Genomic DNA, 19,149 nt, shown 5'->3' with positions numbered 1-19,149 from the left:
ACCAGAAACAGCTGTCTGTGGATGGAAACCTGCCCTTGGTTTTTCCCTAGTCATTACATTGACTTAATATGGTGGTTTCCCTACAGGAGCCACCCCTGGCTAGTCCTGTGTTTCAAGACTCTTAAATGAGGCTCCATAGGCTTTCTTTTTGCATAAGCGTATGTATATGGGCACCTTTATGTCTATAAGCACCTTTAAAAAAAAAAATTGGCTTTGAGTGTCTAGACACAGAAAATGAACCAGATAATGGTTAGTGCTTTTAACATTCTGAAAGCTTATACTCTCTAGGAAATTATCAGCCTTGAGGAAATGACATGACATGATACCAGACATTCATGTGACATGTGACAAATAAGAGTCTGTAGTTACGACTGCTTTGGTAACTGTAGAAGGAATGACGACTTCTGTATAGCTGACAAGCGTAAATAAAAACACCTTACTACGCTGAATAGGTGATGAATTATGGATGGCCAATAAGTTACAATAGTGCTCAATAGGGTAATGTGTAAAATACGATCTTTAAACTAAACTACAACTTGGGTGAGGCAATATGCAGGTCACTAAATGATAAATTATAGCTTTTAAAAACATGCCCAACTCAGGCCTATGGGGACAGAGCTTGAAACTGCTGACATATATACTTGTATTTACGCCAAAGAAGCAAATTAGTTATGACTTTGTGTCTCCCTCCTGAGAATGGATACAAATAAAACAAGGTTAATTTATCTGCAGTTTGGTTATTTTTTTATTTTTGGATTCAGGAACCTCAAAAAAAAAAAAAAAAAAGTACAAAAATCTGAGGAAACTTGGCCGAGTATAAAGGGCTTAAATACAGGCGCAGGTTGCGTTCTAGGTGCATTGACTGTGATTAGGCGTCTCCTCTCGCTCTCTCCTCTCGAAGGCCTGGTGCACTTTTTGTAAATCCTCAATTACAGAGAGTAACCGCCTGGCTGATGTAGAACCTGATTAAGGCGAAAGGAGAAATATACAGTATTATATTACTGTTATGATGCCATCCTGAAGTAAACACGAATGTGGTAGAGAGATGATACTGAACCTTCAAACACTTTGTCATTGTGACCTACAGCTGCACATTCTGCCCCCTCCAGATACTTATTCCTATTGAAAAAAAGGAATCAACAGATCAAACGTTTCCCAGACAGCATGAAAGTGCCCTGCATGGAAACATATTAGACTATTTTGCAAATAGTTACGATATACAATAAAAAGATAAAGAGAAGCAAAACATATGATTAAGCCATGCATGAACAATCACAGACATGAAAGCAAAGCCAGCGTTTGATTAAAAAAGGAAGAGAAGCTGTATTTGCAGACCTGAGTATGTCCTTTACGGAGAAAAGATGTCGGTAGAGAACCTGAGCCTCTGCATCAGGATCCAAAGGATCACTCCAGTCTCCTAGCGTTACAGCCAAATGTGTACGACTGCACCCACGAACTGTAAAACAGGGAGAGTACAACCAGAGTGTAGAGCACGAGCTTGCAATAGGTCCCAGTATGTTATAGCCTAATTACCTGTACGTTCGTTTTGCAGGCAGCACGTCCAGTGTGCGTTACGATAGGCCCCTGGGTGATAGGTTGGCAACAAGCGCTGGTTACATAAACTGACTTTGCGTAGTGCAGAGAGCCATTGATTCAGCTCATTTACATTCTGTTTGGAGAGAATAAAGTATATATAACATTTCATTGTCCCATACATTACAGATTTGTAAACTGTGTAAATTGCATTTCATATTGTATTGTGCCCACATGTAAAATTCCCATCAATTGATGTATATAGCCCGGATTCTTACCTTGCATTGTATATACATGATATGGCCTCCCTGGGCGTCACTATCTTGGGTAATGATCTGCATCATGTTGGGCTGCTGAAATGCATTTTCATCTACCCGTTCTACAGCGCAGATCCGATGTACTGGTATAGTGGAACGAACCTGCAAAAAGGAAAAGGAATACAAATCCATAACAGCAATGGATGGATAACGGTGTATAAATGGAATACTTTGATTATTTAGGATAGTTAGTGAAACCCTTAGAAGATACATTTATTACTTTCGACTTTATTACATTTATTACTTTGTGACTTTTTTTTTTTTTAGCTGGCACATTTTCCTGTCATCATTAAATGCACCAAATTGATCATATTGTTGAAATCTGGTACACTTTTCAAAGAACATTTTGGTCTTAGGGATCTGTACGCCCCCCACTGGGCAGAGTGAGATTGCGGAAAAGTGTGTCTAAAAACACGTGGGCCCAGCAATTGAGCCTTTTTTTTTTTTTTGCAAATCAGGTGATCTTTGTCTATTACACAGGTGATATCTGCCCAATTTGGCAGATAATCATACAGTGTAATAGGACCCTAACTTTTGAATAGGCTCCATATTGTCTTTAAGTGGTTGACTAAATAGAATCAATAATATTACACCAAATCTTCATTCAGTCAGGAATAGAGACTTCAAATCACAAGCATTTTACTTTCCAAAATCCCATAGAATCGCCAAATCTGATACTGTATACTGTAATGGAAGAACCACAGACTATAACCTATTGCCAGCTATCCGGTGCAATCTTTACCAATCATATGGTATAAATCAGGCATGTCCAAAGTCCGGCCGGAGGGCCATTTGCGGCCCGCGTTCCGAACTTTTACGGCCCCCCAGGTATCCAGCTTGCTATTATCTGCCTGTGTTATAAAGCATATAGCATGTAGCATGTAAAATGGTCGGCCCTCGCACATGTTCACTTCATCAAATTTGGCACTCTTCGAAAAAAGTTTGGACATGCCTGGTATAAATGGACCCTACGTTGTGTTTTAATATGAAATGAAAATATTGTAAATTCAACCTATGACTTTGTGCCTAAAAACCCTTCTCTTACCTGCCAGTCTGGGGATTTGGAGTAGGAGAAGGTCTCACTGGTCAGCCAAAAGTATCGTTTCTTGAATGTAAAGCGAGTAACCAGATTTACAGCTTCAGCTTTGCGCTTGTGCAGGAATCCTTCCTTGATAGTGATTGATGGGTGAAAAAGCGTACGAGATGTTTGCCCACACTCTACAAGAGATGGAAAGGAGAGTGACTGTGACAAGGATTCCGCAGTAATTCTTAAGATAATGAAAAAGCTGCACAGCACATATACAGTATATTACTAGTAAGGTCTCGGCCTAAGTATTACGGCTCTGAGGCATAGGAGGGTTTCCATATTCTAATAGAATATCTCCACACAGACAACTTCTGAAGGAATCTTGTAAGTAACATAGAGAGATCCCTTTTTAATCTCTTTGCTACGAAATTTACATATACACCAGAAAACAGTGCAAAAGACTACGAGATGTATGACAGGCAGATAGACGCCATCATAAAATACTCTATGGCTGCTGATCAAGTAGAATTCATAGTTCCCCACAGACCTGTAGGTTTTATATGATTTTTACTAAAGAGAATCTCTTCTGAAATACCTAAAATTGTCCCTTTGACATGTCATAGAGACGTTAAAAACAAAACCGAATGAAATAGAGTGGACCATCGCACTACTTTAAGGTGAGCTCAGAGAGGGAGATAGTTGACACTGGCCTCAATAAGCCAGCACACCCATAACACTGTTTACACTTTCCATGGGGGGGGGGGGGGGGGGGGCTACCTCCATTTCGCTTGCATGTGGGTGTTTTAAAGGGGTTATCCAGCACTACAAAAACATAACCACTTTCTTCTAGAGACAGCACTGCTCTTGTCTCCAGTTTGGGTGCAGGTTTTGTATCTCAGTTACACTGAAGTGAATGGAGCTTAATTGCAAACCACACCTAAACTAAAATCATGCCGTCTTTGGAAGAAAGTGGGCTTGTTTTTGTAGCGCTGGATAACCCCTTTAAACAGAGATTAGTTGGATCCTTCATGCCTTATTGTGCCCCAAGAAAGGTCAGTGTCAGCATAGGAACCATCTCTCTAAGGTCACCTTAACATGTTGAGATTGTTCTCTATTAGATCAACTGGTTTGCTAAGAAGAGCAGTTTTTATCTTTTTTTTTTTTTTTTTTTTTTTAATTGATGGGGGAGTGTGTATATATATATATATACACACACACACAGTCACACAAAGGTGCGATGTTTCGCTCTTACAATCAGAGCTCTGATTGTAAGAGCAAAACGTTGCACCTGTGGGATTAATAAATCACTTCTGACTGAATCCGGAGTGCCACGGTAATTTACCTGAAGTATACAGCCACACACAGATGGTTCTCCTGTGTTTGCTGCGGGCACCCACCCACCAAGATTGGACATTCAGAGTGTCGTCCTGATTATACCATATATATATATATATATATATATATACACACACACATACATATATACACAGTATACCCTGTATATATTTATCCCATGATGGACTGGGTGTCTTAACAAGAACGAACATGTCCTCAGAGTGTCCTTGCTGGATGTGAAGATGTAGTCAGTGTAGTCATCAGCATTCGTGAGTGTGACAATTTTTTGCACAAGATTGGAATATGTGTTTTATGTAAAAACAATACAATTTTTGAAAGTTTTTGAAATTCCCATTTGTGTCCTTTTTTGCATGCTTGTCTGGAGAATTAAACTAGATACAGTGATCTCTTATAGGACACACACACCCTAAAGTGGTGTTTTTTATGTCTCTGGACTGTTATATTTCATCATACAGTAAAAGCAAAAAAAAAAACATCTGAATATCACTGGAATATTAAGTGATTAAGGATCCTTTTACACACACAGATATCTGACAGATCTTTGAAGCCAAAGCCAGAAACAAATTATAAACAAAGAACAGGTCATAACGGAAAGACTGAGATTTCTACTCTTCTGAAATCCATCCCTGGCTTTGGCTTCAAAATTCTGTCTGATAATTTGTGTGTGTAAAATGGCCCCAAGTATCACAGAGATAATAAACATTGAAGGTGGCATAGAGGTAAAGTAATGGTAAATAATTATAAAAATAATAATATCAGCATTACTGAGGAATGTACCATCATGAAATAAACATGAATCCACGTCTACATGTCTTGAAAATAATCTTAGCACCACATACCAACATCGCTTTCCATGTCTATTAGTTTGTCCAAGAAATCCCGCAAACGTCCAACGCTCTGTTGTATAAGCGGATGTAAAGGAGACATCCACTGTTCTTTTCCATGACCAATCTGCTGCCCAAGATTTCCAATACTCTGTACAGCCTGAAAGACAGCGGCTGTTAACAGGCATTACCAAGACAAGAGCTTGGGCTGGATACATCAATAAAGCTTTGTTCACATCATATCGGAGCATCCATTAAAAATGGTATCTGTGCAGTTTCTCCCTCTGACATACAACTCAGCCCTAAGCCTCTGGACAGGCATATTGTGACATACTGTGTCCCATTGCAGAAGAAAGTATAATGTGTTCCATACATTTTCTTATATGCTGGATGTTTCTTAATACAAAAAAAACAAAAAAAAACTTGTCAAATACACCTAAAGGATGGGTTCACACTACGTATATTTCAGTCAGTATTGTGGTCCTCATTTTGCAACCAAAACCAGGAGTGGATTAAAAACACAGAAAGGATCTGTTCACACAATGTTGAAATTGAGTGGATGGCCGCCATATAACAGTAAATAACGGCCATTATTTCAATATAACAGCCATTGTTTTAAAATAACAGCAAATATTTGCCATTAAATGGCGGCCATCCACTCAGTTACAACATTGTGTGAACAGAGCCTTTCTGTTTTTAATCCACTCCTGGTTTTGGTTGCAATATGAGGACCACAATACTGACTGAAATATACGTAGTGTGAACCCAGCCAAAAACAGTATGCTACACGATTTTGGCCTGATGCATGTCAAATAACTCTTGGCATCCTTTGGGTGAACATAGCCTAAATCTCACAAACATATATACATATATATATATATACACATACATACATACATATATATACATACATACCAGTGGACTCTTTAGCATGTGGTACTGCTGATATACATTACTTTAGAAGAAGAAGAATACATATACAGTACATACTTATATGTATCCATACCTCCCAACCGTCCCGGATCCCGCGGGACGGTCCCGATTTTGGGGTGATGTCCCGCGGTCCCGGAACGGCCCCCATGTGTCCCGCCACCCCCCCCCCCCCCCCCCCTCATTCCTCACTGAAGCCATCTGACAGTGTCGGCGGCTCCTGCGGCTGCTGACAGTGTCAAATGGCTTTAGGGACGCTGTCTGCACATGCAGAGAGCTTCTGGAGCAGCCGGCCTCACACACAGCTCAGCTGCTGCCCCGGAAGCTCTCTGCTCCAGCCCCGCGGTATCTGCTTTCATCTTCTGTCCCCTACACGTTGCTGCTGATGACGTCAGAGGTCAGGGACAGACGGAGAGAAGATGAAAGCAGATACCGCGGGGCTGGAGCTGTGAGCTGCGGGGGCAGGGGCTGTGTGTCAGGCTGTCTGCTCTCTCCTGCTCTGTCCCTGACCTGTGACCTCAGCAGCAGCTGGAGAAGCTCTGTGACTGATCCCTGACTAGGTGAGTATGTATCTTTGTTATTTTCTGTCAGGGATGGGTCTGCCTAGAGGAGAGGGAGGAGTGGGACCTACAGTACTATAGGGGGTTTGGGTGGGAGGTACTACAGTGGGACCTACAGTACTATGTGGGGGTGGGGGTACTACAGTGGGACCTACAGTACTATGTGGGGGTGGGGGTACTACAGTGGGACCTACAGTACTATGTGGGGGTGGGGGGTTCTACAGTGGGACCTACAGTACTATGTGGGGGTGGGGGTACTACAGTGGGACATACAGTACTATGTGCGGGTGGGGGTACTACAGTGGGACCTACAGTACTATGTGGGGGTGGGGGTACTACAGTGGGACATACAGTACTATGTGGGGGTGGGGGTACTACAGTGGGACCTACAGTACTATGTGGGGGTGGGGGTACTACAGTGGGACCTACAGTACTATAGGGGGGGTTACTACAGTGGGACCTACAGTACTATAGGGGGGGTTACTACAGTGTGTTCTATGGGGAGAGGGGGTTACTACAGTGAGATTAACTAGGGGGAGGGGGGGGTACTACAGTGGGATATGGAGGCCCAGAGGGGTCTGTACCATATGGGGCACAGAGAGTTACTGTGAAGCAGATGAGGATGATACTGGAGACAGGAGCCTAAAATGTTTGTCTCGCAGATGGCCGGAGAGGTTTTCAAGATGGCCGTGCATGATGGCGATGAAACACAAAAGTGATCAACAAGAGAATACGTCCCCTGTGAGTCACTAAATAACTGCACTATAATCACCTATAAGGTCTGCAGGTGTACAGCCTCATCTACCGCTATATGGTCACTGCTGAGGAGAGAACTGCTGTGTGTATAGTGGATGTTATGCAGTAATAGTATAAGGGGGGGATAAGTCACTATGCGGTGAAGATCTGGTGGGAATATTTGTTTCCTATATAACGGTAATAGGTAATGCGGCTATGGAGGTGTGGCTATGGGGGCGTGGCCATAGGGGCGTGGCACATTGCCGTGACTGTCCCTCTTTCCTCCCAGCAAAAGTTGGGAGGTATGTGTATCATAGATATAAGTGACTGACATTAGTGACTATGGACAATGCACACTTCATGCAGTGCAAACAACCCCACAATAGTGAGAGGAGGGTTTGCTTCTTGTAAGGGATACCTTAGCGAGCAGGAGTAAAGTGCGTGCAGTGCGTGGATCTGCGTGATGCTCCCGTAAGTGGAACAACTTAGGGGTGAGGATAGCAGGTGCAAAGAAGCGCAAGAAGAGGAAACCGCTGATGGCCGCATACTTCACATCCTGGTTTCAAGGAGAGAATATTATCACAATGTACACTACTACACCATATTTCACATATATCATTAGACATTGCTGTTCTCAGTAATATTTACAAAATAAGGTCAGGTTCACACACACAGCAGTTTTTCCTCCCCCCAGCTGTTTCAGTATCATAGTCTGCCCTATAAACCAGGCCCGGGGGCAGTCACATAGTAGGACTTTGTACCTACATGAAACAGAATTACAAACTGTAGCCTTACAATGCATCTTTGGCTATGTCACTGATGACTGTCCAATGTATGACGTTATAAAACCAAAAAATACACCTAGCTAGGTATTATTAGGATACTGTCATTCCCACCTGGTTGGCTGGTCCTGGAAATCGCTCCTCGACCCGCTTATGTAACTGCTTGAAGCAAAGGCGCATACCTGGTGGGCACTGTTCACCTGAGCCCAGGATGGCATCAATGATGTCACTCAGGTAACCCCTGAGAAACTCCACACTGCTCTCACGTATCTGCTGCTCCGAAACGGAACCTTTAAAGGAGATACGTCTGCAAAGAAGCATTCAGGAATTTTCATGGCACAGATAATCTAGTAGAGGGTACATTGGTTTTCTCTCTCTTGTAAGCAGGGGCTCCAAGTATAAATGCTTCTAAATGTGGAAGCTAAATAAATATCGAAGCTTGAACTGTGTAAATGGGAACTTGTCATCATGAAAATGCTACCTAAGCTATCACTATAAGTTTATAGAGCAGAAGGAGCTGAGAAGATTAATATATATCTTTATGGGAAAAGATTCAGTATAACTTGTGGGTTAAGGAGTCCAGTGGGCGGGGTCACTCAATAGACAGGACTCCTTAGCATGGATACATCAGAGATTTCAATCAATAAATTGCAAGTTATACTAAATCTTTTTGCAATGAAGTTATATATCAATCCGCTCAGCTCCTCCTGCTCTATAACAGGATGCTGATAGCTTAGTTAGCATTTTCATGGTGACAAGTTCCCTTTAAAGTTTTTTACATAAATATGAGGGGAAAGTAATTGGACCTACACATTTTTTTAAGGTGTTCAGGCAATGTTCACATGTTGTTTTTACATAGTTTTAGCTGTGATTTTCCCAAACCCCAGTAAAAATGACTCCTTTGTACCACCATTTGCACAATTGCAGTAAAATAGCACAATCTGGCCATGTTCACACATAGTATTTCTGTCAGTCTTTTGGTCAGTATTTCGTCAGCCAAAACCAGGAGTGGACACAGAAGCTGTGCAAATCTTTCCATTATAATTTTGCACTGACAGTCCCACTCCTTATTTTGGTTGAAACAAAAATGACCAAAAGACTGATGGAACATAGCCTTTGGCGGCAATTGTGGAAAAAAACCTCAGCAAAACCACAGGAGGAAAAAAAAAGTAATGTTGCGAGGCGTAAAATTATAGTTTATTCTGATACCAGCAGCAGCATTGCTGGGTGGAGAGGGGTCTGTAAGATGCCAGGAGGGATCTTGCAGGTGATATCTTCCTGTAGTTCACAGGAAGTCAGCCTACCCGGGACAGATCACTTCCTCTGACTGATTTTCTGTGGGTCAGGCTAGAGATCATATGATTCTATTAAAATAGTGAAATGGATGCAGCTGTGAGATTGTACTGTAAGACTAGTGATGGTCAGGGTGCATTATATGGACACTCAAAAAAATTAAAACTGGAGCGTTTAAGGCTCAGACTTATGGAATATGAATAAATAATATGGCACCCATACCATTCTATGGAGCTATCTAATATGTCTTTGTATGCATATTAAGTACGCATAGCATGGCATCTAGGAGAAATGGGACACTATGCACTGTGTAGTACAGCTAATAAGTTATCATAATGGACCCAGAGACAGGCTCACAGTAATGCTACAGTATATGAAAAATATCTGAACTAAAAATGTCATAGCCATGTTAGTGTAGCCATTATTCACATTGGGAGCTGTCACTGGATTCACTAGAATTATGTAGCTTGGGACGAGGTGCCTGCCAATAAGTGATGGTCCACAGGTTTCTTAATTATTCCTATATTCACATGTAATGTGTAAGGCAAATGTAGCCAATTCTTTCATTCTACTGTCATTGTACTCTATGAATTTCTAACTCACACCTGAATGTCACAATGATAAAACAGTAAATCTTCTTACCTACTGCGGTTCTGATCAATCTTGCAGGGATCAAGCTCAACGTATTTCTTTTCCTCAAAGATTCTAGAAATAATAGGCCGCAGCACTTCGTGGAGGAATGGCATTCCCACTATCTGGCGGAAAAACGGTAGACTATGGGTCTCATTTACAAAATGGAAAGAATGTTCTAATTCCGCTACTAGTTCTGCTCTGCTTTCTGCGTGTAATATCTCACAGTTGTCTAGATGTTAGAACTACTCTCATTAGTCAAAGCACTAACTGAACCGCACTTAGAGAGTGTTAGAAGGCCTTACAATTACAATGTAACGAAAGAATATCTTACTAGCTAGAAGAGACCTTACAGGGGAAATTGTTTAAATTGTGTTAAAAACCTTTTAATGCATGCCTCTTAAAGGGGTAGTCCCATACTCTGGATAGGTAATAACTAAGGGATCACAAAAGGGGTTCAGACTGCTGGGATGCAAAATGTCGACTGAACGTCAACCATCAACATGTTGGATCTAAATGATCACGACAGCGAAGATCTGCTGCCCATCGCTCCATGTAATTGTGGAGGCGTCTGACTGCTGCTCTCTTCAATGGGCCACACAGGCGATCCAAGGATCGTCCGGGTAGCCAACTCCCCTCCCCCCGCAGCAGCTCTCTGCAAAGACAATGCCTCCGCCACGCACTCCTCCCACTCGTGCAATGTTTGTGTGTGTGTGTGTAATGGCACAGACAGTGAGCGGGGAACAAGGAGGAGCCTCCTCTAGATCCTGCTGTGTAATACGGCCCATGGATGTGATTTGTTGTCACAAAACACAGGTTGTCACATATCCCTAGCTTTATATAGACTATGTCTGCTTGTTGCATTAGAACAAGGCTAAGTTGACCACGTTTTTGTGTGCACTAAAAATGGATGGGTTTTGATCTGTTTTTTTTTTTTTTATCCTTGTTGTTTTTAGCATGGAAGCCAATAAAAAAAAAACAGATGCACACAAATCCATTAAAAAATTCAGAATTTCCACTTTATTGTGTCATATTGCATAAAAAACATTCAACGTTTCATGCTTGAGGGAGTCTCATTATGTATAGCCGAAACGTTGCATGTTTTCTATGCAAAATGGCAACATAAAGTGGAAATTCTCAATAGAGGATGCTGTCCCCTAACACTTTATTAAAGTGGTTGTCCAGAGAAAATCTTTTTCTTTCAAATCAACTGGTTTCAGAAAGTTATATAGATTTGTAATTTACTTCTATTTAAAAGTCTCAACTCTTCCCATACTTATCAGCTGCTGTATGTCCTGCAGGAAATGTTGTTTTATTTTCATTCAGACAAAGTGCTCTCTGCTGACATCTCTGGCCGAGACAGGAACTGTCCAGAGTAGGCATAGCTTTCTATGGGAGAGCAGGAGAGCTCTGGACAGTTCCTGTCTTGGCCAGAGATGTCAGCAGAGAGCACTGTGTCTGAATGAAAATAAAACAACATTTCCTGCAGGACATACAGCAGCTGATAAGTATGGGAAGAGTTGAGACTTTTAAATAGAAGTAAATTACAAATCTATATAACTTTCTGACACCAGTTGATTTGAAAGAAAAAGATTTTCGCTGGACAACCCCTTTAACTTTTAGAAGTATATCATAATGGAACTGTGTTCCACTCTTACATCCAATCTCATGTCCATACTATGCCAAATACATTGGCATGGAACATCTGATTACCATAGAGCTGAATCTGCTTGGTAGAACCCTTTGGGTACTCTGTGTTGCAGCTGTAATGGAGACTAAACTACGTGGCCAGTTTCTGACCCTCACAATACAGTCAGTCATACAGCAGGACAAAAGAATCGGCAGCAAAAAAGAAAGAAAGCTCCCCGAGAGATTTAAGACAATCTGTGTGGTTTCACATTACCTTCATATACTGCTCCATTGACTTTGAAGCAAGCGAATTTGAACGGAAGAGAGTATTTGGGTCACCTATAAATGACATAAGGAGGGGGTGAGTTATAAAATGGACTTCGATCAGACAGAGGACATGAGAACAAAGATATGTTGCAAATGTTATTCAAGGTCAATTGTCCCAGAAACCCAGCTGTCTGCATGCTTGTCAGGGAAGATGCATGTACTGGAGCTACAGAGATGAAATGACATGTGAGATGACTGGAGAGTATGATAATGTACGGGGAGGAGCGGACTAAGGTGACCTCACCAGTTCGATTCACCTCTCGCATATTCAGTTTGTCAAGAAAGGTTACTGCCAGTCCCTGGCCTAGAAACATTTTCACCAGCTTTAAAGCTACTTCTTGTCGACTCTCGGCCGAGCACATCTCCTCCAGAAGATCCAGAACGCTGGAGTCTCCCTGTGTGAAAGCAGAAGAGGAAATAACCTTAAACATGCCCCCTGTGAACCCACAGAAGATACAAGCCCTCCGTGAATTATCAAAAAGCTTTAAGCATCCCACCTGGTCAGGGGACTGAACTGACTCCACAAGGAGCTGGATGAGGTTCTGATAATAAACAGAGGGTAAAATTCGCTCCTCAGACAGGTTAACTTTGACACGTAAGGACCCGAGTTTACCTCTAAAACGCAGAACAAATAGCAATGTAATACCAGCAAAAAAAAAAAAAAATTGATATATTATAAAATATATATATATATATATATACACACACACACATACACGTCCACTGTAGGCAAGTACAACTGTATTTACACAGCCATGTTGCTCATAACTACACTGAGAAGGAATGGACCTGTTATGTGCGTTCTGTATATACAGCAAGGTACAGAAGTGCGCAATGTTAGTAATAATACTGGAGGAAATGCATATGGTTTTATTAGCAAATCCTCTTTACATAATGGAGGAAAGTGGGGCTATTACCCATAAGTAGTGGGAATTGGTCAGACAATTGGCAGCTGATCTAGCAACAGATATATGCAAGTTAGCTTACAGGTTTATAGTATGTAATGCCTTTGGGTAAGGGCACAAAACTTACAAATAATCATTTTTATTCTGGCTAAAATGTCTTAAAGGAGAAGTGCAGTAGAAATAAAAAATCCTGTGCAGGCAGGGGGTGGAATGTAATAAAGAAAGTATACTTACCTGCCCCTGTGTCCCCCCTCAGTGCCACATCACTGGTATGTTACGGTGAAAGTACCCGACCTGGCGGATGGATTGCCCACTTAGCCAGTCAGTGACTGCAGCAGTGTCCCACCCCAGTCAGTCACTGACTGACAGAGCAGGTAATCTATCATGACATCCGATAAAGGTAAGTGTCCACAGCTTCTTAAAATTTAAGATTCTTTATTCCAGCATCAAAACATAAAAAACAAAAAAAAAAAGGTGAACAGTGAACTAAAAAAACGCCCATATATTTGATATTTGTTTCTCGTTAGGCACTTTGTATGCTTTGTAAGCTGATCATGTGATTTACCTGATGAGAGATTTCCCCTCCCTTTGAGGGGCGTTCCCTAGTTCATTTGCATCACATGCGGCAACATAAAAACTTGTCATTCATGCTTTCACATTGCCATGATTAAGAGGTCAAGCCTCGCAACGCGTCATCGTTTTTTACTTCACTGTTCACCTTTTTGTTTTGTTTTGGCGTTTTTTAGTTCACTGTTCACCTTTTTGTTTTGTTTTGGCGTTTTTTAGTTCACTGTTCACCTTTTTGTTTTGTTTTTTATGTTTTGATGCTGGAATAAAGAATCTTCAATTTTAAGAAGCTGTAGACACTTACCTTTATCGGATGTCTTACGGGTTGTGGCCCGCAATATGTTTTTTCACGGGCTTCGGGATACCACTGCCGACTGAGTTACCCACTACAGCAGTTTGGTGAGCGGACATTCTTTCTATTTTGGCTCATAATCTATCATGACATTGCAGGAGCTGCAGGAGACCAGGAGCGATTATACAACACGGCGGGGGCACAGAGATGGGTAAGTACACACTCTTTATTATGTTTCCCACACTGCACTGGATTTTTTTTTTCCTGCCAAACTTCTCCTTTAATTTATATACACATGAATAATACTAAAAATATAAATTTTTCTTATTCTGTAATGTTAATGTTCTTTACTCTCCTGTGTTTTGAGATAGCTACATAAAATAAAATGTATAGTAAAATAATCAAAGTGCTCCTGTTACCATGGATTTCAGCACCACTGGCCCTCTTCACAGTGAATAAATAGCTTAGGATGCCCTGATAACACACATCTTTTACAGTCTCTTGATACGCACTTCTATTCCAGTTATTAGTCAGAGGGGTGTGAACTTTATTTTAATAATTGGAGTGAATATCAGGTGATGGGTGTAATTACACAGCCAGGAGGTGCAAATGTTTACACCTAAACCCGCCCGATTGTATATTCTTCGTTCTTGACGCCCTTACATGCAGTTTGTAGTTCAATCCCAGGCTAATAAGGTGCCCCCAGTGCACAGCTCCACTCGAGCCGGCCCTCTATGCTGATATTGATTAGAAAGGGCGGGCCAGCTGGGGCAGATCAGTGCACTGGGGGAGGGAGTTTCCTTTTCAGTTCACCCCCATCTCACTTAACTAAATTCCCAGACTAAGGGTATAAACACACACACCGTATAAGCAGTGTATTTACTGCTGCGATACGCAGCAAATACGCAGCAGATACGCAGCAGATATGCAGCAGATTAGATCTAAATAACTGAACACAGCATCAAGTCTTCACCATCAAATCTGCTGCAGATCTGCTGCGTATCTGGTGTGTGTGTTTGTACCCTAACAATAAAACCACATATCTCAGTAATGGAAGAACATATTAAAAAACTGTAAAAAGTTCTGGTATCAGGGCATCCTAAGCTCTTTAATAAAAGTACACTCTCATTGGGGGAAGGGGAACAGTTGCCTACAGGTCCTTTTTAAATAGACCACATTTAAGTGAAATCATAAAACGGCCATTAACACAATTATTTTCAGTCTTTAAAGAGGTTTCCCTAACTTCATATGAACTACTTGGGGCAAAACCTGCTTCTTGGGATCATAGCTTCAGGAGGTCATTTGGCATGGCATGCCCAACGTATATAGGCCTAGCTGTCAATGGGGGCAAAGTGGGCAGTCTTCCATACAAATAAAATAAAATGTTAGTCCTTGGGAGTCATGATCCATGTAAACCTCAAACCTCAAAGACATATTTATAAATTGAATCACTATATTTATAGGTATGTACTTTATAGTGTATATAATCCAGGAGTAATACTGTGAAACCAGAAGCGTCACTTTATACCATGGTAACAGCTACACTTTAAGCAGCTGTCCCACTTCTCCACCTTTAAGAGCATCATCACATTATGACAGCACACAACAAGCATCATTCTACCCATTCTCCTCCTCCGCGTTTCCAAAAGGCAGGAGGCGAAACCAGCCAGTCACCGCAGGGTTTCTGTGTAGGGGCTCCAAGGGAAAGCACACCTGAAGGGGTGTTAACAGGGTGAGTGATGGAAGACACTGTTTATACATGCAAGGAGTGAGACAATACTAAGAAAGTTCATTGATATATAAAGTATGTAAGGCATGATTCACATAAGTGATACAGTAGGGAAAAAAAGGGATATAAAACATAGGAAAAAGGGTAAAGAAATGAAAGGGAAGAAAACTTTACAGGTGGCTATGAAAGACTTACACGGCCAAGAAAGTCATTCTTCCCAACCATATCCCAGTCCCAAACTTCAATATTGATCACTTGATCTCCAGGATCTAGTTCCTCGATTCCTCGCAAGTTAAATTCTAATACTTCATTCCAGCGTGGAAAACGTGTTCTTTTAATCACCTGAAAGCAAACTATCAGGTAGTATAGCAGAGATCTACAGCATCAGCATCACTATAATATTATATATATATATATATATATATATATATATATATATATATATATATATATGTGTGTGTGTGTGTGTGTGTGTGTGTGTGTGTGTGTGTTTTTTTAGCTACAAAACGTTTACATTATTCAAAGACATGATGCGCTAGTTTTTACCCATTAATTTTCAGCCCCAAATGATTCTTGCACAGTCCACTAGCTATTCCATCTCAATCCGCCGCCTGGTTTCTGTGATCCTTATTTCAATCCACTGCCCAGTTCCCAACAGCTTTACCATCTTCTAAATATGCAAATGAGGCCACTTTGTGCACTGCAGGCGGGCCCAGTGCACTTATATCTTCTCCCATGGGTGACACGCTAAGGCAGAGCCAGGCCAGGGCTAAACTTGATTTGGAAGGGGCCCAGTCACCCAGTGGAGGGGATATGGATGCACTGGGTGCACTGGGCCCACCTCCAGCGCACCATGCTACCTTATTTGCATATTTAGAAAATGGCAAAGATTTTGGGAACGGGGCAGCGAATTGAAATAAGAACCACACTAGTGGAATCAGCGCAACATCGACTATAAGGTTATATGAAAAGCTTAATATATGTTGATTGAACTGGTACATTCGCTTTAACACCCGAGGTCTATCAGATTTACAAAAAAGTGGGAGTATTCTCAACTTTTCTCAAAGTCACAAAAAACATTTGTGAGGGCGCAAGACAAGGTTTAGCCCCTTAAATGTGCAAGAAACCATGGAGCTATATGAAGCTTAGTAACCAATGGATGAAAACATTTGGCATACTGATATTGGAAGCCATGGGACATTGATATAAGGCTGGGTTCACACTGCGTTTTTGCAATCCTTTTTTTTCATCCATTTTTTGCAAAAAACGGATGAAAAAAAACGGATGCATTTGTGTGCATCCGTTTTGATCAGTTTTTCCATTGACTTCCATTGTAAAAAAAAAAACGGATCAAAACGGATCCGGTTTTTTTTTAACGGACACAAAAGTAGTGTCAGCTACGTTTTTGTGTCAGTCAAAAAAAAAACGGATTGCAAAAACGCAGTGTGAACCCAGCCTAAAAAGTATATTAGTAAATTGAATAACTTTTCATTAAACAAAGAATAATCTTTATTTGCTGAAACATGGATCCTCCTGAATGCACTTCAGTGGCACAATGTAACTGTAAGCTGTTATTGTTGTTTGGATAGGATTTCTGCAGTGAATGAGTCAGCAGTTAGGAATCAGGACTTCAGTTCTACGTAGTCCCCTTACTGTTTAGCAAACATTTCTACTCAGTTTGATGCTTAATAAAATTGGATTTACAAAACAAACTAAAAAAAAAAAATCCCAGGGCAAAGCAGAAACTGTGACTGTGTATGCTTTACAGTAAGAATGCAGTCCGGGGGGAGGAAAGGTGGCTATATGCATCAATAGCTGTCAACACAATGTTTCTGCAGCCAACTGCTGTATCTTCTGACTCCCCTCTACACCTTGGGTGAGTGTTCACGTGTTGTCAATGAGTAGCAGGGAATAATGGTGGTTTTACACAAAGCGATAATTCGCACGATTAACGATTTTGAATCAACAATTTTTTTTTTATAACGATCAGCGTTTAGACGGAATGATATATCATACGGAAAAATCGTTATGCTATCGCTTAAGCCTATCTCACACATAGGTAAAATCGTTGAAAGACTGTTTACACGGAATGATCTGCAAATTTTTTGCGAACGAACAATGACGATTTGAGAACATGTTGAAAGATAAAAATGAATGATTTCTCGCTCGTCTCTTGATCGTTCGCTGCGTTTACACATACGATAATTCGAATTTGATCGTTATCGTGCAAATTCGAACGCTAAATCGTTCCGTGTAAAACCACCATAAGCCACTGCCAGAGATTATTCCTTTTAACAACAAAGGATATTGATGCCTATTGACATCTAACATTTACCCAAACACCTGCCACTGGGAGGAAAAGATCCTGGATGCCCCCATACACATTACATGATCTTCTGCCCTACTAAGCCTCATTCACAAGCTCTGTAGTTTTTCAGGACCATAGATCATGTCCGCAATCCGCAAAAAAAATTGTGTATGTGTGAATAAAACCTACGGACCCTATTACATGGATAGATAATGTGCCGAATTAGGCTGTTTCAGCAGATCATCGATCCGTGTAATAAAGACAACGATCAGCTGATGACAACGATCATGTGCATTGCTACGTGTAACAGCGATGCGTGGCCGACAGCTGAATCTGTAAAGAAAATACTAAACTATACATACGTCTCTGTGCTTCCTTATGTCCTATAGCTTTGGCCTGTTCCTAGCATAGTCTGAAGTGACAGGCTGCTCAGCTAATCACCAGCACAGTGCCGCCGCACAGTCCCAGGGATTTGCTGAGCGGCTTGTCACTTCAGACACTGCCAGGAGCAGACCGAAGCTATAGGACATCAGGGAGCACAGAGACGTATGTATAGTTTATTATTATGGGTGAAGGTTTAGATAGTATCTGCCTAATGTGCACGGCCACCTTATGACACAGATGTTCAACATGCACTTGGGTAGCTGAACAGCACACTCACTGAGGTCTCCAAAGTTTGATTGTTGCAGAAGATTCGCACAAAAGGATCTGAAGTTCCAGAGATGTCTCGTGGAGCTAGATCTCTAAATAAGACACAAGAAGGATATTAGAGTAATACACAATACATTAACACATTTCTTTATTTATAGTACCCACAGAAACCATAAACATATAACTAAAGCAATGAAAAATAAATCTACATCTAAAAGCTTAAAGGGGTAGTCCAGCAAAAATTTTCTCATTTAAATAAACTGGTGACAAAAAGTGCCAGAGATTTGTAATTTACTTTTATTTAAAAATCTACCGTCTTCCAGCACTTAACAGCTGATGTAAGTGCTGCAGAAAGTGGAGAATTCTTTCCAGTGTGGTACAATGCTTTCTGCTGCCACCTCTGTCCGTGACAGGAACTGTCCAGAGCAGTAGCAAATCCCCATAGAAACTCTCTTCTGTTCTCCATACTGGAAAAAATACACCACTTCCTGCAGGACACATAGCAGCTGATAAGTACTGGAAGACTGGAGATTTTTAAATAGAAGTAAATTACAAATTCCTGGCACCAGGTGATTTGAAAGAAAAAAAAATCCCCTTTAATAAAATCATGTTACACTGTTGGTTTTCTTCATATGTGGCATTAATAAGCAATTGTCAATCTGATATGGGGAATCTGTGTCTTTCACAAGAGTAAAACCTCCCAAGAAACGGAGCAGGCAAAATCCCCAAGAAGAATCCTTGTCAAACCCTGTCA

The 19,149-nt window shown here is 41.1% G+C and overlaps 1 protein-coding gene across 4 annotated transcripts in view; it reads right to left on the bottom strand.

Moving 5' to 3' along the window:
* Nucleotides 1-772: 772 nt before the first annotated feature.
* The window catches only part of RASAL1 (RAS protein activator like 1), a 66,846-nt gene continuing 48,469 nt past the window's right edge, over nt 773-19,149 (bottom strand). For all 4 annotated transcript variants that reach the window (XM_069964123.1, XM_069964125.1, XM_069964126.1 and 1 more), the window contains 16 exons: nt 18,406-18,487; nt 15,632-15,778; nt 15,329-15,420; nt 12,441-12,558; nt 12,188-12,338; nt 11,891-11,955; nt 10,000-10,112; nt 8,179-8,371; nt 7,701-7,838; nt 5,073-5,217; nt 2,896-3,068; nt 1,812-1,952; nt 1,534-1,669; nt 1,336-1,456; nt 1,058-1,119; nt 773-962 (listed from right to left, as the gene is read on the bottom strand). In XM_069964123.1, the coding sequence (XP_069820224.1) occupies nt 850-962; nt 1,058-1,119; nt 1,336-1,456; nt 1,534-1,669; nt 1,812-1,952; nt 2,896-3,068; nt 5,073-5,217; nt 7,701-7,838; nt 8,179-8,371; nt 10,000-10,112; nt 11,891-11,955; nt 12,188-12,338; nt 12,441-12,558; nt 15,329-15,420; nt 15,632-15,778; nt 18,406-18,487 (1,990 nt within the window). In that variant the 3' untranslated portion in view covers nt 773-849. The remainder of the gene's footprint in view (nt 963-1,057; nt 1,120-1,335; nt 1,457-1,533; nt 1,670-1,811; nt 1,953-2,895; nt 3,069-5,072; nt 5,218-7,700; nt 7,839-8,178; nt 8,372-9,999; nt 10,113-11,890; nt 11,956-12,187; nt 12,339-12,440; nt 12,559-15,328; nt 15,421-15,631; nt 15,779-18,405; nt 18,488-19,149) is intronic.

Source organism: Dendropsophus ebraccatus, chromosome 3, assembly GCF_027789765.1.
Source record: "Dendropsophus ebraccatus isolate aDenEbr1 chromosome 3, aDenEbr1.pat, whole genome shotgun sequence".
Taxonomy (NCBI): domain Eukaryota; kingdom Metazoa; phylum Chordata; class Amphibia; order Anura; family Hylidae; genus Dendropsophus; species Dendropsophus ebraccatus.
Note: the sequence above shows the minus strand (reverse complement) of the source record. Positions and strands in the feature narration are given on the sequence as shown.